A 23,271-nucleotide genomic window follows, 5' to 3' on the forward strand; every position below is an offset into this window, starting at 1 on the left:
AAGCCTGACAAGGCGTAGTGCAGGAACGAGGCTTTCCTAAAGCCCTAGTCATGGCCGAACCTCCCTTCTAAGCTGCTCGAAGTGGCAGCATTTTTTGGACTTTTGTTTCTTATTTTGATATGGACTCAACCCAAGATTACAAGCACCCAAGGCCACAAAGACCCTGTGGCCGTAATTTTTACAATGAGAATAGTGGTTCCTGAAATTCAGGGCTTCAGTGTCTAGTTTCTTGATATTCAAGATAGTTTTTATCAAAAAGCCATTCACAGGGAAGACTGGTGGTCTGTATCAGGGGAGAAAATCTACACCCTGCCCACTGCAGAAATGCTCTCACTCCATTCTTGGTTTAAAGAATCTCCTGCTTTTATGCTCCAACTTGGAGTCCCTGGGTGGTGTAGACAGTTAATGTACTTGGCTGCTAATCAAAAGGTTGGAGGTTTGAGTCCACCCAGAGACACTTCAGAAGAAAGGTCTAGACATTCTGAAAAATTAGCCATTGAAAACCTTGTGGGGAATCTCCGTGAGTCACAGTCAACTCAGCAGCAACTGACTTTTTTTTTTTTTTTTTTGTACTGTGTCATCCTCTTAAACGACTTTGACTCCCTTTGAGCTCCCTGAAGTAGAGAATATCTTACCAATTTTTTTTTTTTTTTTTTTTTACCCACAGAGGGGCTGTTTTTCTGAGGGATTCAGGAGCAGTTCCATCTGCCAGGGTAGGAACAAATTCATCAGGCTTATACATCAGGCACTTACCATCTTGGTGCATCTGACCGACAGCAGGCTCCATGGGGACATCTAGCCTCCTGGAGCTCAAATGGAGCCACACGTGGCACCCACTGGCTTCAGAACCCAGCCTGCATCTGCATCCCTGCACTTTTCAACTGCTAGACAAAATCCTATGGGTCTCTGGGAGTCACGCTTAATAGATCAAGCCCCTGAAATGATTTTTAGAATGCTTCTGAGAATGTAACATTAGGTGTTCAGAAGAAGAAGGAGAAGGAAAAGGAGGAGAAGGAGGAGGAGAAGAGGAAGAGGAAGAAGACAACCTAGTATTAACTTACTGTTTTACATGTATTTTTTAAGAAAAAAATTTTGTTTTGAGATAACTGTTGATTCACAACCTATTGTAAGAAATAATACACCAAGATCCCATGTATCCTTCACCCAGTTTCCCCCAATGATAACATTTTGCAAAAACTATAGTACAATGTCACAACTAGGAAACTGACATGGATACAATCCATGGATCTTATTCAGATTCCATTAGTTTTATATGCATTAATCTGTGTATATGTGTGTCTGTATGTGTTTAGTTCCATGCAATTTTGTCATATGTCTGAATTCATGTGATCACCGTCACAGTCAAGATAGAAAACAGTTCCATCATCACAAGGAAACTTTGTGCTACCCCTTTATAGCCATAACCACCGGCTTATTTCCCCCAACTCTATCACTGAAGTGTTCTCATCTCTATAAATTTGTCATTTCAAGAATGTAATATAAATTGAGTCATACAGTACGTAGTATTTTGGAATTGGCTTTTTTCGCTCAGTATAATTCCCTAGAGATTCATCCAAGTTGTTGTGTATATCAATAGTTCATGCTTTTTTATTACTGAGTAGTATTCTATAGTATGGATGTACCACAGGTTATTTTACCACTCACCTGGGCTGTTTCCAGATTTTAGCTGTTATGAATAAAGCTGCTATGAACATTCATGTATAGTTTTTTTGTGAACATAGATTTTCATTCCTCTGGGATAGATGCACAAGAGTATAATTGCTGGGTTGTATGGTAGTTGCATTTTTAGTTTTATAAGAACTGCCAAACTATTTTCCAGAGTGTCTGTACCTGTTTACATTCCCACCAACAACATGAGTGGTCCCGTTTTTCTGCATCCTCACCAGCATTTGGTGTTATCACTATTTTTTTAAGCCATTCTTACAGGTGTGTAGTGATATTTCATTGCAGTTTTAATTTGAGTTTCCTTAATGGGTAATGATATTAAACCTCCTTTCACACGCTTATTTGCCATCTGTATATCCTCTTCAGTGAAATGTCCATTCACGTCTCTTGTCCATTTTATAATTGTTTGTTTTTCTAATTTGTTGATTTTTGAGAGCTCTTTATACATTCTAGAAACTAGTTGTTTCTCAGATACGTGGTTTGCAAGTATTTTCTCCCAGTCTGTGCTTTGTCTTTCCATTCTCTTCACAGGGTCTTTCACAGAGTGAAATTTTTCATTTTGATGAAATCCGATTTATCATTTTTTCTTTTATGGGCTATGTTTTTGATGTTCAGTCTAAGAACTTTTTGCCTAACCCTAAGTCCAGAAGATTTTCTCCTAAAACTTTGATAGTTTTACATTTTATATTTAAGTACATGATCCACTTTGAGTTAATTTTTATATAAGGAATGAGGTTTAGGTAGGTTTATTTATTTTTTTACTGTGGGAGTGCATTTATGTTCATTTTTAAAATTTAATTCTTACAGCAACCTTTTCGAATGAGTATTATTATTATAATCACTCCATTTTACAAATGGAGAGAAAGCCAGAGAGATTTTAGTAATGTGACCAAGGTCCACAACCAATGAGCGGTAGGAAAAAAGCCAAGGTTTGAATGCAAGGCTGGCTGATTCATGGGCTCTTACATTCAACCCCTGCTCCATATTGCCTCAACTGATCCCTTTCTCTCTGGAAGAGTCTTGCTTCCTGGGGAGATATTCCAAGTTCCTGCACACGTTCTTGTATCTTGACTAACCTTACACCTCAGCATAAAGACTACCAGAGACTGGGGCCTGCCACAACTTGTCCAGGTAGTCTCCTGTGACATATTTGCAGGTGGAGAATGTGGGCAGGTTAGGGAACCTCCCCATATGCAAATAGCTGACAGGTTAGCTTGTCATTCCAGTTTGAGAACAGGTTCACATCGCATTTCAGCATCTTCCAGAGTATTGCGGAACCGCTCTGCCAGTACGCTGGTCTGTGGGTGGCAGGCTGAAAGTTTTAATCCCCCCAAAAACAATTACACACTAAAAAGTACACAACACAAAAGGACGTGTTGGTAATTGCTATGGCATATATAATTTTGAAGCAACAACGAAAACAACCAAAAAATATATGCACAGGTATATATGTACATACACAGCATAGCAATGACCGTAAGGATGGTGCAGGACCAGGCAGTGTTTCATTCTGTTGTATATAGGGTCACTATGAATTGGAACCAACTTGAAGGCAACAACAGGCATATATGTGTCTAGGTATGTATATATGTGTGTATATATAGGTGTGTACATATGTATATGTATATGCATCTATGTGACTCTATGCACATATATTCATATACAAGAAAGCACACAGGGGGCACAGTTACAAACTCTTCTTAGACATAATCAAACACCTCGCAGGATTGGATTTCAGAGTTTGAAGGATTAGAACTATCATCTCGTGGGACATCTTGGTCAATTGGCATAATATAGTTCATAAAGTTATGTTCTACATTCTAGTTTGGTGAGTAGTGTCTGGGGTCTTAAAAGCTTGCGAACAGCCATCTAAGACAAAAACTATTGGTCTCTACTTATCTGGAGCAAAAGAGAAGGAAGAAAATCAAAGATTCTGGAGCAAAAGAGAAGGAAGAAAATCAAAGATTCAAAGAAGAAACTAGTCTACAGTATAAGCAGTCTACACAAACCTCATCTACCTTGAAACCAGAAGAACTAGATGGTGCCTGGCTTCCACTATTGACTGTTCTAATCACGGCTACAATAGATGGATCCTGATAGAAAGAGAGAAAAATGTGGAGCAGAACCTCAAATTCCTTAAAAAAAAAAAAAAAAAAAAAAAGCCAGACAAACTGGAAGAAAAAGGAAAACCAGACCTACTGGACTGGTTGAGACTGGAGGACTCCATGAGACTCTGGCTGTGAATAGCCTTCAAACCTTGAACTGAAACTAACCTCTGAGGTCATCTTGTAGTTAAAAAACAAATTGGCTAAAAAAAATTATAAATATTACCCATAAGTACTGTGTGCCTTAAAAAATCACTTATCTGAAACCAAGCGGTCAACATTTACTTTAAAAAAAGATGAGAATGTAAGGGGGCAGGGAAACTAGATTAATGGAAATGGAACAAGAACAAAAATAATGCAAATGTTCACACATTGTGAAGATTGTAACCAATGTCACTGAACAACTTGCGTAGAAACTGTTGAATGGGAACCTAAAATGCTGTGTAAACTTTCACTGAAATTTAAAAAAAGACCATCATACACACAAAAAAAATTCATTTAATAATTCCATATCCAGATGATTTCCATCCCAGATTTTCCAAAATAAAATACATTGATAGAGATCAATAAGAAGGAATCAGAGCATCTTGGGGCAACATCCCTTTGGCCAGAACACGTCTTGCCTTTCTGGGTGAGTTTCAGTCATGGTTGGACTCTATCCATCTCATTATCCATTCCCACTCTTGGGTAGAAGTGGCAGTTGAAGGCGGAGCTCTCCCCTCCAGCCCTCTCCCTCCACCCACTGCGTGTAGACTTCACAGACAGGACAGGAACCTCTGCACCCAGACCATAAGAAAGAAAACAGCAGCCTCTGTGTTGACCTTGCTTTTCCCCAAATCCTTAAGTATCATCCCAATCATTAAGGAGGGATCTAGGAGTTCTTGGCCTCAGTGATCTTACACTCAGTGTCATGGATTGAATCATGTCTCCCCCAGATATCTGTCAACTTGGCTAGGTCATGATTCCCAGTGTTGTATGATTGTCTACCATTTTATCATCTGATGTGATTTCCCTATGTGTTGTAAATCCTATCACTATGATGTTAATGAGATAGATTAATGGCAGTTATATTGATGAGATCTACAAGATCAGATAGTGTCTTAAGCCAATTTCTTTTGAGATATAAAAGAGAGACGCGAGCAGAGACATGGGGACCTCATACCACCAAGGAAGCAGCGCCGGGAGCAAAGCATGTCCTTTGGACCCAGGGTTCCTGTGCCAAGAAGCTCCTAGACTAAGGGAAGATTGATGACAAGGACCTTCTTTCAGAGCTGACAAAGAGAGAAACCCTTCCCCTGGAGCTGGTGCCCTGAATTTGGGCTTCTAGCCTACTAGACTGTGAGAGAGTGAATTTTTGTTTGCTAAAGCCATCCACTTATGGTATTTCTGTTATAGCAGCACTAGATAACCAAGACACTGAGGAAGGTCTCCTTACAACTTTTCCCAGAGCTTATCCAAAGACTACTAGGCTTATATGTGGGCCCACTTTAGAGAAAGAAAGATAGCAGCATGACTCCAGTATAATGACTCCAGGTGCTATGCTGTTGTTGTTGGGTGCCGTCGAGTTGATCATGGCAACCCCATCTGACAGAGTGGAACTGTCCCACAGGGTTGTCTTGGCTGTAACCTTTATGGAACCAGATGGCCACGTCTTTCTCTTGTGGAACCATTGGGTAGGTTTGAACCACCAACCTTTTGGTTAGCAGCTGAGTGCTTAATCGTTAAACCACCAGGGCTTCTTTCCAGGCACTATAGGCATATACATGTATCTATTCTGTGAAAAAAGAGCCCTCCATTTGCCAGATTCCTCAGAAGCCTCAGGGGCCTCTTGAACCCACAGCTTGGCTGTTTCAATAGGTGGTTCAAAGTAACACACCCTGGGTCCTGTATGTCCTGCCACCTACACCCCTGTAGAGAAACTCTCAGAGGTGTTTTATTTGGAATCCTAACGCCCCACCTGAGCCCTCCTCCAGGGATGATGCTTTCTTCAACATTCCCAGGAGAGTCTGTGCCGATGGCTAATGGCAGCTTCTGGTTTCTTGCTCTCCCTGGAGAGCCATCTCAGGTGTAACTGAGCCAAAAAGAATTTCCTAAACTGATTCAGGCCCTTCAACAATTTGCCCTTCCCTGGTGTCTCCTCTGGTAGCCTGAGGAATGTCAGAGATCTGAGCCCAAGACAACCTGCCCAGGGCAGTGCCCCGTTTACCTTCTCAATCTCCATGCCCACATACCCTGTGGGTGTGAGAGGCCTCTTCTCGATCTGATGGTCCTGACAACAATGTTCTCTACCACCTTCCAAGCTTCCTGGGGGGAGGGTTTGACTTGTCAAGAGCAGACAGGGCTGTTCAGGCGCAGTCAGTTCTTCCTTGCTCTGCTTTGCTCCAGCCAAAGCCAGCTGGGGCCTCCTTCTGACATTGCCTTTGGGGTGTGTCTCCTACTCCCGATGCAGGTTCCAGCACCCTCTTCCAGGAAGCATGCATCTGTTCCTCTCTTTTCCTCCATCTTTTCAGAAAGTCTGCCTCCACCCCTCCCATGCCCATCCCTTTTCCATAGGAACCAAACAGACCTGGGTTTGAATCTCAGCTCTACCACCTACCAGCTATGTGACCATCAATTACTTACTTACTGTCTTCAAGCCCCAGTTCCCTCATCTGTAAATAGGAAGATGTTGACCTCATAACATTGCTGTGGATTTAAACTAGATAATATATGTAAAGTATATGCAGTATGTGAAGTAGCTACTGTTCCTGGAACGAAGTTAAGGCTCAATTAATAGTGGCTATTATCATTGGTTCCTATGACAACTGCCTCCTGGTTGAACTTTGGTCCTTAATCTCCTTGCCAGAATTCATCCTGGTCGTTGCACGTAAATTGTTATGAAAGGAGCTTCTTCCTGGAGTCTGTGTTCATCTATCATGCTTGCCTTGTTCCCTAGACATCTGGAAGATCTGTTGCATGGAGGGGGTGCTCTATAGGTTTGGGCCAAAAGCTAGAGATATTCTCTTCTTGTAGGCAGACTCCTCAAACTTGAGGATTGTCACTCTTGGGGCTCCCCATGGACTTCAGCCTAGACTCAGCCAGCAGCAGGTGAGAGGTGGCCTCCCTTGCACTGCCCTGCAGCAGTTCTCTCAGCAGCACCTGCACCTGAATGTCCCTGGGGAGGCCCACTGTCGTGGATTGAGTTGTGTCCCCCAAAAAATGTGTGTCAACTTGGCTAGGCCGTGATTCCTAGTATTGTGTGATTGTCCACCATTTTGTTATCTGATATGATTTTCTTATGTGTTGTAGATTCTAGCCGTATGATGTTAATGAGGCAGGATTAGAGGCAGTTATGTTAATGAGGCATAACTCAATCTACAAGATTAGGTTGCGTCTCAAGTCAACCTCTTTTGAGACATAAAAGAGAGAGGGGAGCAAAGGGACAAGGGGACCTCATGCCACCAAGAAACAAGAGCCAGGAGAATAGCGCATCCTTTGGTCCTGGGGTCCCTGCACTGAGAAGCTCCTCAACCAGGGAATATTAATGACAAGGACCTTCCCCAGAGCCGACAGCGAGAGAAAGCCTTCCCCTGGAGCTGACACCCTGAATTCAGACTTCTAGCCTCCTAGACTGTGAGAAAATAAATTTCTGTTTGTTAAAGCCATCCACTTGTGGTATTTCTGTTATAACAGCACTAGATAACTAAAATACCCACCTATTCAAAGTGCTTATACTCTGCCCCGCTCTGTGGTTCTCTGAGGGGAGGGTGGCACTGCACGCACTCCATGGACTGAAGACCCTGAGGAACCCCCAGGCCCAGCACCGGGAAGCCTTTCTCTCTGACATTCCCAGACAAGGACAAAGACACTGCCTGCAGTGGACGTCAGGAAGGAGGAAGGAAGCAGGAAGTCCAGAGAAAGAGAGAGGAGGCCAAGCCTGATACACTGCCAGCTACTTCTCTCGGAGATCTCTTCTCCACCGCCACCTGGCTAACCTTCCCCACCAGGACAGCTTCCTGTCTGTTCAGCAGCCAGGTTTGCCTCTGCTGGTACATTTTCCCTCCTGCCCCAAGTCTCCGTGCTGAGCCCTCAGGCCAGATTCCTGGACAGCCCCAACACTGCTCTGTGGTCCTCTGGGCCCGGACTGCCCCCCCACCCAGGGGATGAGGCCCTAGTCATCATCCAACTGCTCCCTAGAGCCTCCTCTCGTCCCTGGAAATAAGTCACCTTCAGTAACTGGGCCAAGGAGTTCACCTCCCCACTGCACGGATCCCTCTGAAGTCTGGGCAGAGAAGAGCACCAGGAAGGGGAGTTCCCTGCAGGAAGGCATCTAACCATACACCCCTCTCTGCTTCTGCTGACACCTCCTTGGCTGTGCTGACATTTTTAAAGTAACCTTACTAAATACTAAGTGAGAACAAAGAGAAAATTAAACAACATGAAGAAAGAAAACTTTAAACTAGTCAGGCCAACAGATCCAGACCAGAAAATCCTCACTATAATTTTAGGAACTCCATCCTTTCTGGGAAGGGGTGGGGCTTTGGGCTCCTACAATCAACAAGAGAGACTCCTAGCAGAGTCTTGGACCCTACATAAACCCTCTGTACATAGGTTGCATGAATGAATAAACTAATTTCCACTTAGCACTGGGATTAAATAAAATGGGACCAAATTCTGTGGCCAGACCCCTGCTTCCAACGTTAATACAGTTAATACACCTTCCTTTCCTAACACCCCCATCCCTTTCGCAAGAGGTGAGAACTAGGGGAGGGTAGATAAAAGGCTGAGACTGAGGAAGAATGTTGGAGTGAGGTGGTAGTCTCTTGGGTCTTTGTGGAGGTATACCCCTCTTCCCAGGCCCAGCCTTCCCACACCCCCATCTCTTCCTGGGGCCTTAGGGCTGAGGTCTGGGTTTTCCCCGCCTTTGCAGGGCAGGATAGGCTCCTCTTTGGCGGAAGGAGGGAGGGCCCAGCTAGCCTCACCATCCCCACCCTCCCGGGACCAGAGGAGCAGGTTGCTACGGCTGTTCAGGCCACCCAGGCTGCAGTCCTTGCGCAGGAGTGCGCGGCGCCACTCTGACCCCATGGCCGCCGCAGGCGTGGAGCGGCGCCTGGGCAGCCTCACCGTCTTCAGCCGCGACGACTTTGAGGGCGAATGGCGCCAAGTGGCTAGTGGCGGCTTCGGCCAAGTGTTCCAGGCGCGGCACAAGCGCTGGCGAACCGAGTACGCCATCAAGTGTCCCCCCTGCCTCCTGCCGGACGCCACCAGGTACCTACCGGCGCCGCCCGGCGGCCAGCCCTCTCGTTTCATGAAGGAGAAACAGGCCAGGCAAGGCGCTCCTGAGGGAGGGGGGGCTGAGGTTGGCGCTGAGGATTGCCCCTTCAGCGTTTCTAAATGCTACCCAGTAGCCTGAGCTCCGCCAAGCAGGGCTATGTCTGTTTTATTTCCATACTTGGCATGCAGTTGGCACATAATACTTGCATGTGGAATCAACAGAGGTCGAAGGTGAGCAGAAACTGCCTTCCAAAGATGCCTTTGTCCCATCTGACCTCTAAACTCGTCCTCCCTCCTTCTTTCCAGCCACCTCCTTCCTTCTAGGTGCAGGGGTGGTGATGCATCGTCTTACGTGCCCCTGCCACTCTCCTACCCACCCCAGACTCCCAGCGCAGGACTAGACTTCCCAAAGGGCTGTGGCACTGCACCCAGTGACGCTCAGTGACGTGTGGGAACTATGTACTCCTGTCCCATGACTGACAGCCAGTGTGGGCTAGGGGTGCGTGGGGGATGGACGCTGCCCAACCTGATGGGCTGATAGCCTGCTCACGCCACTGGCCTCACTTGGCACCTGCGTAGTACCTGCTAGAGGACCTGTAGGTCAAACCCGGAATACTGCACTTTCTGCCCTTGTTTTTTTTCTCTGGTTCTCTCCAACTCTCATCATGCACATTGCTGCCACTCTTTGGGACGCCTCCCTCCCTCATTCCCACAGTTTCCACTCTTCTCTGTCTTCCCATTGAGATGGGCTTCCATCTCCGTCCCTACTGATTTGCATGCATTAGTTGTGTGCTTGCCCCCTGCCTCCTTGCAGTCATGAAGGAGACTCTTGGGATGTTAAGTCTGAACAGGATAACCATTTTTTCCTCCCAAGGCTCCCTGGACATCAGCTAGAGGGTTTGGGGAAGTGGCATCTCTTGTGGGCATTTAAACTGGATGATGTTTGTCATGTTCTCTGTGGTCACCATGCAAGCTCCCAAGACACAGCCTCAGGCCCCGCACTCAAGCCAGTCCGTTCTCTAATTCCCAGACTCCCCTACTCACCTCACAGACAGGGCAAAGTGAGATAGGCCCAGACTCACCCACTTTTTATTCCTCTACGTCCTCCTGTTGACTTTGGAGAAGAGTCAGATTATTCTAGGATTCGTCCAAATCATTTACAGCCTTTGAAGTAAAGAACAAAAGGAAACAGATGGCATTGACAAGACTACACTGTTAGACATTGAGTGTAACACTTGCCACTTTCCCTTCCCAAGTTCTCGGAGTTCCCTGGATGGAAAGTGATAAGGAAATTAATGGGAAACCATGGTGGCATAGTGGTTAAGTGCTACGGCTGCTTACCAAAAGGTCGGCAGTTCGAATCTACCAGGCGCTCCTTGGAAACTCTATGGGGCAGTTCTGCTCCGTCCTATAGGGTCGCAATGAGTCAGAATCGACTTGACGGCAATGGGTTATGGGTTAGTGTCCTCTAGGAGCCCTGGTGGCACAGTGGTTAAGAGCTCAGCTGCTAACCGAAAGGTTGGCAGTTCACATCCACCAGCAGCTCCTTGGAAACCCTATGGGGCAATTCTACTCTGTCCTATAGGGTCACTATGAATCGGAATTGACTCGGCGGCAATGGGTAATGTTCTCTGTGTGTCAAGTAACCCTATGGGGCAGCTCAGTTCTGCCCTGTAGGGTCGCTATGAGCCGAAATAGACTCTACGGCAACAGGTTTGGTTTTTTTTGGTTTTTGTATGTCAAGTGGATTCCCTGATGGTGCAAATGGTTAATATGCTGGGCTGCTAACCAAACAGCTGGGTGATCAAGTCCACCCAGAGGTGCCTCGGAAGAAAGGCTCAGTGATCTACTTCCAAAAGAATTATCCTTTGAAAACCCTATGGAGCACAGTTCTACTCTGACACATGTGGGGTCACCATGCTTCATAGTCAACTCTGATATATGGTTCTATGAGAGCTTATTAATAAAGATTTTGACTGAGATCAGAAAAGCCTTCCCAGTGGAAGATACACATGAGCTGAAATGTGAAGAATGAGCATGAGTTTAGCAGGTGAAGAGGAGAAAGCTTTCCAGGAAGAGGCAACAGTATGTGCCGAGGATCCAAGGCAGGAAGGGCATGGGGAAGTACAAGTGATGGAAAAAAGGCCTTTGTGGCTGGAGTTGAGAGAGTGAGGGAGCAGTGGAAAGCCATTGAAGGGTTCACAGCCAGGTGTGTATGTGTGTGTGTGGGAGGGAGGTTGACAGTGGGGAAACAATCAGATTTACAGTATGGAGAATGGATTGGAGAGGACAGGGTGGACACTGGTCCAGTGAGGAGGCTATTTGTCATTGTTCAGGCAAGAGATGATGAGGGTCTAGACTGGAGCGTTGGGGGACTGAAGGAAATGAACTATGCAATATTTAGGACTTTGTGCTGGATTGGCTATGGGAGACATGAAGAGGAAGAGGAGACAGGGTTAACGTGATGCCTGGCTTGCCCAAAGGAATGAAGGATCCAGTAGGATGTAAATTCCATGAGAGCAGGGGTCTGTGTCCATTTTGTTCCCCGCTCTATCCCCAGTGCCTCGCACATAGTTGGTATTTAATAGATATTTTTAGATGGTGGTATTGAGTACTAATAAAGAAAATATGAAAAGAGGTTCAGGTTTGGAGAGGAAGATCATGAATTCAGTTTTGTACATGGTGAGTTTAAGGTACATTTAACAGCCAAGAACAGTTGTTAAGCAGACTTCAGAGCAAAAATGAACTAACAATGTTAAAGTATGTGAGTCATTTGTTATAGGTGGTAATTGTAGATAAGGCGTAGAGGAGATTCATTCAGTCTAAGCATTAGGTGAACAAAACAAAGTCCCTACTCTCAAGGAGATTACAATCTAATGGAGAAAAACAAAGAATAACTAAGTAAATAAATATTTTTGTCTAGAGAACCTATGGCCACTTGCTATTTTCTTAATTAAAAACTTAAGAACAGTTGAGAAGATCTGATCTTCAGAGAAAAGGTTCAGGCTAGAAACATTACTTTGTGAGGTACCTATGTATGGGGCTCATGAGTCCAAATCGAATGGACAGCAACAGGTTGTTTTTTTTTTTTTAATAAATGTATGAGGGATAAAGAGTACCAGAATTGGGATGAGGTCGCTATTTTTATACAGAATTGCCTGTGAAATTTTTACTAGTAAGACACCATTTGAGTAGAGAGTTGAAGCAAATGAAGGAGCAAGCCATGTGGCTATCTTAGGCAAAAGTGTTCTAGGTAGAAGGAACAGCAAGTGCAAAGGTCCTGAGGTAGGAATACACTTGAGATGGTGAAAGAACACTAAGAGGCCAGTGTGGCAGGAGCAGAGTGAGTGAGGGAGTGATTAGTATAAGATGAGGCCAGCAAGGAATGTCCAGAAGTGGGAGAAGAACATATAGGACTTTGTAGGCCATTGTAAGGACTTTGGCTTTTATTCTGAATGAGATGAAGGTTGGAAGGTTTTGAGCAGAGAAGCTGCATGATCCAACTCACATTTTAAAAGTATCACTCTGGCTTCTGGGTTCAGAATAGATTGCGAACAGGAAAGGGGAGAAGCAGAGAGACTAATTAGGAGGGTGAGACCAGATGCAAATGGTAGAGGTGGTGAGTAGTAGTCAAATTCTTGCTACATTTTGAAGATAGAGCTGACAAGATTTGCCGAGGAACTGGTTATGGGAACTGAGAGCAAGAGAGGAGTCAAAGATGATACCAAGGACTGAGAACTAGAAGGATGGAGACCCTATTCACTGAGATAAGAATGGACTGGGGGAGGAACAGGTTTTAGGGGGAGAATCAAGAGTTTACTTCTAGATACCTTAAGTATTGGATACCCAACTGGAGATGTCAAGATGGCCTAAGGAGTACAGAGTGAGGAAAGAAGAGGAGAGGGCCTGGGACTAAGCCCAGTGGTTAACTAACAAAACCTGAGCCTGCAAAGTGAACATAAAGGAAGTGACCAGAAAGAGAAGGAGAAATCCGGGAGAATGTTGACACATAGCGGAAGTAAGGGAGCATCTCAAGCAAAAAAAGAGCTAGAGATCAACAATGCCCCATGCTGTTGAGAAAGAATGTAAACCAACTTTTTCTAAAGGTGATGGGAAAATTTGGAAATGGTTAATGGTAGTGGTTGAACAGCAGAATTCCTGGGTGGCACACATGGTTAAGCACTCGACTAACAGCCAAAAGGTTGGTGATTAGAACCCACCCAGAGGCCCCTCAGAAGACAGACCTGGCGGTCAGCCTCGAAAACCCCATGGAGCACAGTTCTGCTCAGATACACATGAGGTCGCCATGAGTCAGAGTCGACTCGATGGCATCTAACAGCCACAATGATTGAACGACATGATAAACGTAACTGTTCATGAATTGTACACATGAAGAACGTTTCAATGGCAAATGATTTGTTACATATATATTTATCACGATAAAAAAAATGAGAAAAGAGTAAACTGAGAACTGAAAAGTGTTCATTGGATATAGCAACATAGAGGTCATTGGTGACCTTAGCAAGGGCTGTTCAGTGGGGTACAGAGGCCAGAACCTGACAAAAACTGAGAGAGGCAAAAAAAAAAGGAGTGGCAGCAGGTATAACAAATGGTTTTAAGAAGTTTGGGTGTGAAGGGGATTGTGCAAGGTAGTCACTATAATTCCCATTTTACAGTTAAGAAACTGAGACCCAGAGAATTTACTTGCCCAAGGTCATGCAGATTAATAAGTGGTGAAACTGGGATTTGGAATCAGGGTGGTTTGACCCCAGTTCCCATTTTCCCACCTCATGGCAGATGTCTTCTCATTCCTGGGAACTCAAGAGAACAAGAAGAGTCAGATCAAAGGAGGGAAGCTGTCTGGGACAGTAGAGAACTAAAGGCGAGGACAGGAGAAGCCTGGATACGCCAGCCTGTCCAGATGCGGAGGGAGAGATGAAGGGCTTTCCCGGCGCTCAGAGCCACCACAGCCGGGCTTCCCAGGGAGGCCCAGGAGCACATTGCAGGCAGCCTCTGACTGCACCGCCAAAGAAGTCTTGCAAATACAATGCTTTTAAAAATGGCATTTCTCCTTAACCTTCGTGCCTGAAATCCCCAAACAATCTATAACAATTTGCCTATTCACTGTTCCATGGGCACCTGCAGTGTAATGAGTAAGAGGGTTTGTTACGTTGATTTCCTATGGCCTTCCCTTAAGTCTTGATTTCTGTTCAATTCAACCAAGATGTATTGTGCTGTGCATGGCAATGTGCTGTGGGAAGTACAAAGATGGATAATTATAGTTCATCCTGAAAATGGAGTATCATGCAGCCTTTAAAGGCCACGCTCAGGAGAATAGCAATGTGGGGAGGTTCTCGTGCTTTATTAATGGGGGAAAATCAGATAACAAAACAGCACCTACTATGTGACGAGAAGAGAAAAAGGAGAGAGGAGCAGAAAGGAGCTAAAGGGAGGGAGATACCTTGAAAAAAGAATATCTTAAAATATTAACAGAGACAGCTCTGGAAGGTTGGATTACTGGTGATTTAATTTTCTTCTTTATAGCTCTGTGTTCCCTAGATTTTCGACGAGGTCTGTGTATTACTTTCATAATCAAAACAACAGTAAATGATATTTTAAAACAGAAGCATGAGGCCTAATATTGGCCCTCCAGGGGCTCACGATCAATGAGGGGAGATAGATACATAAACAAGTGGCCAGAATAAAAGGCAGGCTGTGATCTGTGCTCTCTGAGGCCACCTCTGCAGAACGGACTCGCCCTGAAACCTGCAAACACCTTCACTTCCTGTCTTGTCCCTGCTGGCTGTCTGGACCTTGACCTGTGCTGCCTGCTGGGCATCATTTCATATGTCTCTTTCCTACTCCACTACCTTAAACCTCCTGAGGCTTCTCTGGGTCCCCATGGCTTGGCCTAGTTCTGTGTCCTGCTGGTTGCTCTAGTAATTAATGGGTTGCCCTCTTCCATCTCTTGCTCCCTCCTCTCCATAGCTCTGATGTGAATTGTCTTATTGAAGAAGCAGCCAAAATGGAGAAGATCAAGTTTCAACACATCGTCCCCATCTATGGGGTGTGCAAGCAGCCCCTGGGCATTGTGATGGAGTTCATGGCCAACGGCTCCTTGGAGAAGATGCTGCCCACCCACAGCCTCTGCTGGCAGCTCAAGTTCCGCATCATCCACGAGACCAGCCTAGCCATGAACTTCCTTCATAGCATTAAGCCATCTCTGCTGCATCTGGACCTCAAACCAGGCAACATCCTCCTGGACAGCAACATGCATGTCAAGGTAAGGGCCCTGGTCAGCCCCTCCGCCCCTTTGTACTCCAGAGTCTCCTCTAGGTGAGCAGGTTATCTACCTGCCTGTCTGTTGGGCCTGTCGAGAGTTTTAAGGAGTTCCCTTCATGGACAAATACTGAAGGCAGGGTTCACACCTAAAACAGAGATGGATGGACATTGAAAGCTGGTGCAGGAAGCTGGGTGTCAGGATGCCTGGGATAACCCTTTTTGGGCCTCAGTTTTCAATTTCTAAAGTGGATAGAAAAATCCCTGTCCCTCCTATTCTTTGCTTAGGGTGGAGACGCATATAAATGATACGTTGGTGTTAGCTGCTGTTGAGTGGGCCCTTGACTCATGGTGACCATATGCACAACGGAATGAAGTGCTGCCCGGTCCTGTGCCATCCCCATCATGGTTTTGCAGATCAAATTGTTGTGATCCATAGAGTTTTCATTGGCTGATTTTTGGAAGTAGATCGTCAGGCCTTTGTTTCTAGTTTTTCTTGTTCTGGAAGATCTGCTGAATCCTATTCATCCTCATAGCAGCATGCAAGCTTCCACTGACAGGTAGGTGGTGGCTGCATATGAGGTACATTGGCTGGAATTGAGCCCAGGTCTCCTGCATGGAAGATGAGAATTCTACCACTGCAAACAGTTAACTTACTGGGCTGCTAACCCAGAGGTCCCTTGGAAGAAAAGCCTGGAGATCTACTACCAAAAGTCCAGCCACTGAAAATCCTATGGAGCAGTTTTACCCTCACACACACAGGGTCAGTCAGCTCAACAGCAACTGGTTTATAAATGAGATAATCCCTATGAATGGACAGAATGACCATTTCTTCAGTTCCTAAAACATACAACACTTTTTTCTACTTGAGGACCTTTGCACGTTCTGTTCCTTCTGCCTGGAATACCCTTCCCCCATTCCACGCTCTTTATCTAGCAAAGGCCTACTCATCCTTGAGCTTTCAGCTTAAAGGTCACTTCCTCAGGGAGGCCTTCCACAGACCCCATTGTACCCTTGTTGTACCTCTGTTTCTTCATATTGCTAACCCCAGTTGTAAGTATATGATCAATAGTGAAAGAGGCCTGGTGGCGCAATAGTTAAGTGCTGGGTTGCCAACCAAAAGGTGGGTGGTTCAAACCCACCAGCAGCTCTGTGAGAGAAAAGACCTGGTGATCTGCTCCTGGACGACTTCAGCCTAGGAAAACTTATGGGGCAGTCATACTCTGTCCTGTAGAGTCGCTATGAATCGGATGGCACACAACAACAATCAATAGTGAAACTATTTTGTAAATGACAATAAAAAAACCAAAAAACCCATTGCCATTGAGTCAATTCAGACTCATTGCAACCCTATAGCCTGTAGGACAAGTAGAACTTCCCCATAGGGTTTCCAAGCAGCGGCTGGTGGATTCGAACGCCGACCTTTTGGTTAGCAGTCGAGCTCTTAACCACTATGCCACCCTTATTTAAATAAGCATTTATGAGGGTTAGGGGGTTCTCATCTTTCTTGTCCACTGCCGGATCCTCAGTACCCAGCTCACTGTCACTCAGTGAACGGTAAATTGGTGAAGCAATGAGTCAATGGATGGAAGCAAAAACAAACAAATGAAACTCGTTGCCATCGAGTTGATTCCAGATGGAAGCAAAGGGAGGATAAATATACAAGGCGAGAACATGACGTGAGTGCTCCAGGGTGCGTGGAGGTGGAATGAGCGAAGGCTCACCAAAGACGGCCTTCTTTCGTCAACCTTATCCATAGCTCCTCTGCATAATGGCAACACCTCCCAGGTACTTACTATGTGCCAGTCACCATTCTAGGTGCTTTATGCTGCCTCATTTAATCCTCATAATAACACTATGAGTTCAGTATGCATATCATTTCCATTTTACAGATGAGGAAACTGAGGCTCTGAGAACATAAGTAACTTGTCTGCGAACATGCAAGTAGGAAGTGATGGAGCCACTGGCGTGAGAGCCCGTGCTCTTCATTGCTGCACTATCTGGAAAGGATAGCTAGCTGGAGGAGTGAGAAACCGAAGTAGTTTTCTGGAGGCAAGATTCTATTGCCATCCTATTCTCCACCTCTGGCTTCCTCCCAGATTTCAGACTTTGGCCTGTCCAAATGGATGGAACAGTCGACCCGGATGCAGTACATCGAGAGGTCAGCTCTGCGGGGCACCCTAAGCTACATTCCCCCTGAAATGTTTCTGGAGAGTTACAAGGCCCCAGGCCCCAAATACGATGTGTACAGGTGAGAGGGAGACTGGGCTTGTTGCTACCCAAGAGGCAGCTCATTGTCACCACCCGGCTTGGCCCCTAGAGCCCAAAGGGTAGGGCAGGACGGGAATGAAGCCTGGTGGATCTGAGGTTAGCCCATCCTTGCCCACAGGGGAGGGAGAGGGATGGGATGAGGGACTCTGGATGGAGGGGCTTTGCCTGGGATTGGCTGGTCCATAGGCCTCCCTGGCTGGGGTGCCATGGACATCTGAGAAAGGTCACTCAGGGAGCACTGTCCCCACCCACAGCTTCGGGATTGTCATTTGGGAGATCCTCACTCAGAAGAAACCATATTCAGGTAGCAGGCACCGTGTCTCGGCGTGGGGCAGTCACCCTCTGGTGGGGTCCATAAAGGAGGCTGTGGGAGGGCTAAGGGTTAGTGGGGGCAGAAGAAGCGGGAGGTTTGTACTGGGGGCTCCCATCCTCATCCTCCTTCCTCCCCTTACTTTCTAGAGCTCACATTAAAAGTAAAAGGAAAGAGAAAAGTCAGTTCAGACCTTTATGCTTTCAGGGTCAAACTCTCTTGCCTTGCAACCCTACCTTCTCCCACCCCTGCCCCTGCCACCTAGATACCAACAAGTTGGACTGTCAGGAAATGTGGACAACTTGGCAAAGTTGAAAGTCAAAGTCTTTAACTAGGCCTGGCAGTGTAGGGGTCAGGACTGGTCTTGGCCTGGGAGGCGGCTGGCCCTGGACCAGAGAGACTCAGCTGCTCAAACCTGAACCTCAAGTCAGCCCACAACTCTTTACTCACCAAGACTTCATGCAGCCCCTACTGTGTGCACCACCCTGTTGGGCTCCTCAGCTCCCTTCTCCCACCCAGTCCCTTCACTTTGCCTCACAGCACCTACACAGCCTGGACTTCCTCCCACAGGCTTCAGCATGATGACCGTCATCGTCCGAGTGATCGCGGGCATGCGACCCTCCCTGCAGCTCATCTCAGATGAGTGGCCGGGTGAGGCCCAGCAGATGGTGGATCTGATGAAACGCTGTTGGGACCAGGACCCCAAGAAGAGGCCGTGCTTCCCAGGTTCTGATCTGGCCTGACCAGCCCAGGGAGCAGGGTTCTGGGTAGGGCTGGGGCCAGAGGGGGCCAGAGAGGAGATGCTGGGAGGCCTGAGACCACTCTGAGAGCTGTGAAGAGAGGCCAGCAGCACTTGGTCCAGAGCTATTTTTCTAAGCAGAATCAGGATCGCTGTAGGGGGAGGATGGTGTTGGGAGCCAGGGCAGCGAAGAACAGGGTCTGAGTCTGAGTGTGTAAATGTGTGCATCTGTGGGCTGTAGACGAGAAAACCCTCGTTGCTGGAAGTCAGAAGACGTGGAATCCAGCCTGGCTCTGCCTCTGAGATCTCCAGTCAGCCATGGGTCCTCAGGGCTGAGGGTTAGTGGGGTGGAAGAAGTGGCAGGGGCTCCCATCCTCATCCTCCTTCATCACTCCCCTTATTTTCTAGAGCTTACCTTAAAAGTAAAAGGAAAGAGAAAAGTCAGCCCAGACCCTCACGCTTTCTGATTCGAACTCTCTTGCCTTGCAAAGTACCCCTTCCTTACCTTCTCCCATCCCTGCCCCTGCCACCTAGATGCCAACAAGTTGGACTGTGAGGAAACGTGGACAACCTGGCAAAGCTGAAAGTCAGAGTCTTTAACTAGGCCTGGCAGTGAGGGGATTAGGTCCGGTCATGGCCTGGGAGGTCAAGGTCCCCAGATCAAGGGGTCACAGGCATACAGTGGACCGTGAAGTTTCCAGTCCTTCAGAGACTATGAAAACACACACACGTGTAAGGGTGAGCATCTTAGAGAGCTCCTCATCCTGTCCTCTCGTTTGATGGAAAAGGCCACTGATCCCCAGAGAGGGTTTGTGGCTTGCCAAGGGTGGGACCTACAGGGAGTGCTGGGGTCTCTAGAACAGGGCAGGGACTGCTGGCCAGCCTGCTGCTTCCTTTCCTCCCTCCTCACAGAGCAGACATCACAGTGGAGACAGACATGCTGCTGTCCCTGCTCCAGAGTCCTGTTGCAGACCCGGAGAGTGAGGCCCTGGCCCGGAAGGTGTCCTGCAAGCCGTCGCTGCAGCAGACCCTGGAGGTGAATGCTGCAGGCTGCCCTGGGGCCCCCTGTGGGCTCTGTTGTGGGCTCTGGGCAGGGCCCTGCATGTGGGCACACAGGTGTGTCCTTTCTGAAGCTGCCTGGCTAAGGGCACCAGTGGGCCTGCAATCAGCGACACTCAGCTCACCAGACCAGGCATCCCAGCCTGGGGCTGTGTCCATCCAGAGAGGGACAGAGGTGCTCTCTGGGTGAGTAGTGGCCCTGGCTCAGAGCCTCGGAGAAGGACATGCCTTCTCTCAGATGGGTGGAAGTAAACAGAGCCCTAGCCTGCAAGGGAGAGCTCCACACTCCCAAGCTTTCAAGCCCATGGGCATCAGTGTCATCAATGTGCTCTCCTGTCTGGACGCTAATATGGGAAAACACCATGGGGTGGCATTGGGCTCCCAGCTGAACCCACAGATTCACTCAGCCTTCCACCTGGAGGTCAGCCCAAGGGGAAGGCACGGCCCTCAGCCACCTCTTTCTGGCAAGTCTTCCCTGCTTCATGTTGTCCTCTAGACCCAGCTGGTGGAGGGATGGCATAGAAGGAGGGTCCCCTAGGACTGGGTGGGATGGGGTCCTGACAGATGAAAGGGAGTGCTGGAGAAAGGGTGGGAGGGGTGGACGGCAAAGACCTGGGCTATCTTGCTGATCCACACCCTTGTCTTCTGGTCCCTCGGCAGGTCAATGAGGAAGTCAGTCCGGAGCTAACGGACAATGGTGAGCCCAGGGCACCACATGGAAGCAGGGAACTCACAGTGGAGGGAAAAATGGAATCCACGCAGACTCCTTCCCCATCCTTCCCAAGCCCTGGCCCTCCTCCCCAGGCCTGTCACAAATCAGGTGTAGTGGGTTCCTTTCCCTGGCACTCTTCTCCATGTTCTAGTGCGGCACATGTCCCTGGGGGGGTCCTGGCTCTGCTTTCTATTCAGTTCTGTGTTCTCACAAGGTCAGATGCCTCCCTTCTTGGCCTGGGAGCTGAAGCAGTGGTTTTCAACCCTGGCTACATGCTAGAATCGCTTGCCCCCACCCCCACCCCATCCCACCCCACCCCCAGATTAATTAAATCAGAATCTCTGGGAGTGGGGCCTGGGCAGTGTTTTTTTCTTTTTTAATTCTAATATGCCTCTGGGTGGAGTTCCTGGGTGGTGCAAATGGTTACCATGCTCAGTTGCTAACTGAAAGGCTGAGGGTTCAAGTTCACCCAGAGGCACCTCAGAAGAAAGGCCTGGCAATCTACTTCCTGTTCTACTTTCAGCCATAGAAAACCCTATGGAGTGCAGTTCTACTCTTATACACATGGGGTCACCATGAGTCAGGCCGACTAGATGCTGCTGGGTAGAGCAGAAGAAAGCAGGCCCTTAATGGTCTCAGGAGGAGTTCCGATTATACAGCTCCAGCCACAAATTTATTTTCAACATGTACTCTCCTAATTGTGGCAGAAACACCTCTGAAAGTTTTTGCCTACATAGCTTGTCCTCACAGAGGCGGTGTGAAGTGTGACCAGTCAGAACTTAGAGGCTCAGAGAGGCAGAGAATTGGCTAAGGTCACGTGATGCAAAGTGGTGGAGTCAGAATTTGATCTAGGGCTTCCTGGGTCTGCTCTTTCTGCCTTAGTGGTCTAAGACAATGGAGTGGTGCCTGAACTGTAACAGGAAGAACGGTGTGTTGTTGCTGTTGTCGTTGTTTACCATCAAGTCCATTCTGACTCATGGCGACCCCACGTGTTACAGAGTGGAGTTGCCCCAAAGGGTTTTCTTGGCTGTAGTCTTTACGGGAGCAGGTTACCAGGCCTTTTCTTCCTAGGTGCCACTGGGTGAGTTGGAACTGCCAACCTTCTGGTTACTAGCTGAGTGCAAACTGTTTGGGCAACCCAGGAGATCTGTAATGTCAGCAAAGGCATTTCCTGGGTGCTGCTTCCAGGGTGCAGGGGAATGGCCAAGATGACCTCTGGGCAGGTGAAAGGTCTTTTTAGCCTCATCTTTCTCCCAGCAGACTCGGGAAGCTACTTGAAGCAGGTCCTGCAGCTTTCGGACAGTGAGAGCTTGGTCCCCAGCGATGAGGAACTGCGTATCTCTGAGAACAAGGTCACACCCCTCCACCTTCTGGTGGCGCAGGGCAGCATGGAGCAGGTGAGGCTGCTGCTGGCCCACGAGGTGGATGTGGACTGCCAGACAGCCAGCAGCTGCACGCCCCTCCTCATCGCCGAGCAGGACCAGCAACCTGACCTCTGTGCCCTGCTCCTGGAGCACGGCACAGATGCCAACCTGGTGGACGAGGATGGCTGGACCCCGCTGCTCTTTGCAGCCCAGAATGGGGATGACCGGACTGCCCGCCTGCTCCTGGACCATGGGGCCTGCACGGATGCCCAGGAGCACGAAGGGTGGACCCCGTTGCACTTGGCTGTGCAGAACAACTTCGAGAATGTGGCCCGGCTCCTGGTCTCCCGTCAAGCTGACCCCAACCTGTGTGAGGCTGAAGGCAAGACCCCCCCCTCCATGTGGCAGCCTACTTTGGCCACGTCAGCCTGGTCAAGCTGCTGACGGGCCAGGGGGCTGAGTTGGATGCTCGGCAGAGAAGCCTGAGGACACCGCTCCACCTGGCGGTGGATTGGGACAAAGTGAGAGCCATCCAACACCTGCTGAAGATGGGGGTGGCCCCTGATGCCCTCCATCAGGGTGGCTACGGCCCACCGCACATCGCGGTCGCCAGGGGCAAGTACCTTATCTGCAAGATGCTGCTTAGGTACGGGGCCAGCACCGAGCTGCCCACCCAGCAGTGCTGGACGCCCCTGCACCTAGCAGCCTACAAGGGCCACCTGGAGATCATCCATCTCCTAGCAGAGAGCCATGCAGACTTGGGTGCTCACGGAGACATGAACCGGACCCCCCTGCACCTGGCGGCCCGCCACGGGGAGGAGGTGGTGGTGTCAACCCTACTGTGGTGTGGAGCTGACCTCAGTGCTGCCGAACAGTCTGGCTGGACACCGCTCCACCTGGCAGTCCAAAGAGGCGCCTTCCTGAGCATCATCAACCTCCTGGAGCATGGCACGGACGTTCACGCCTGCAACAGGGTGGGCTGGACAGCTGCCCATCTGGCTGCCCTCAAGGGCAACATGGCCATCCTGAAAGTGCTGGTCAAGGCCGGCGCCCAACTGGACATCCAGGATGGGGTGGGCTGCACACCTCTGCAGCTGGCCCTCCGGAGCCAAAAGCAGGGCATCATAGCCTTCCTAGAGAGCAAGGAGCCCGCAGTGCCCATTCTGGGTGGTGGAAAGCCTGAGGCCCAGGCGGAGGTTTAGATGCCCGAAAGGAAGGGGGGTTGATGGAAGTGAAGCTGGGCTTCTGGGAGGGCCCTTCCCTGCCTGAACGCCCACCTGTCCCTTCAGCCTTGAGAAGAAACAGGAATCTGGTCTCCTGGTGATGGAGGAGGGGGCAGAGGTACCACTGAGGGTGTGGCTGGGGGAGGGGCCCCTGGCCAGAAAGCTTCCTTCAGGACCTTCCCCAGGTGCATCTCCAGCAGACCCCAGACTCTTCCCCTACTTGGACTCCAGCCCTCCAAGTGAATTCCCTCTCCATTCCCAAGACTCCTG

General features: G+C 48.4%; 1 protein-coding gene across 1 annotated transcript; it reads left to right on the forward strand.

Annotated features, from left to right (window-relative positions):
• The first annotated feature begins 8,853 nt into the window (after positions 1–8,853).
• Positions 8,854–22,980, forward strand: ANKK1 (ankyrin repeat and kinase domain containing 1). The gene is given in 9 exon segments (XM_004382514.1): positions 8,854–9,038; positions 15,033–15,327; positions 17,423–17,574; positions 17,849–17,898; positions 18,475–18,630; positions 19,561–19,679; positions 20,363–20,399; positions 21,675–22,168; positions 22,171–22,980. Coding segments are annotated over 9 exon segments (2,298 nt in total).
• The last annotated feature ends 291 nt before the right edge of the window (positions 22,981–23,271 follow it).

This window comes from Trichechus manatus, unplaced genomic scaffold (assembly GCF_000243295.1).
Source record: "Trichechus manatus latirostris isolate Lorelei unplaced genomic scaffold, TriManLat1.0 scaffold00094, whole genome shotgun sequence".
Classification (NCBI taxonomy): Eukaryota; Metazoa; Chordata; class Mammalia; order Sirenia; family Trichechidae; genus Trichechus; species Trichechus manatus.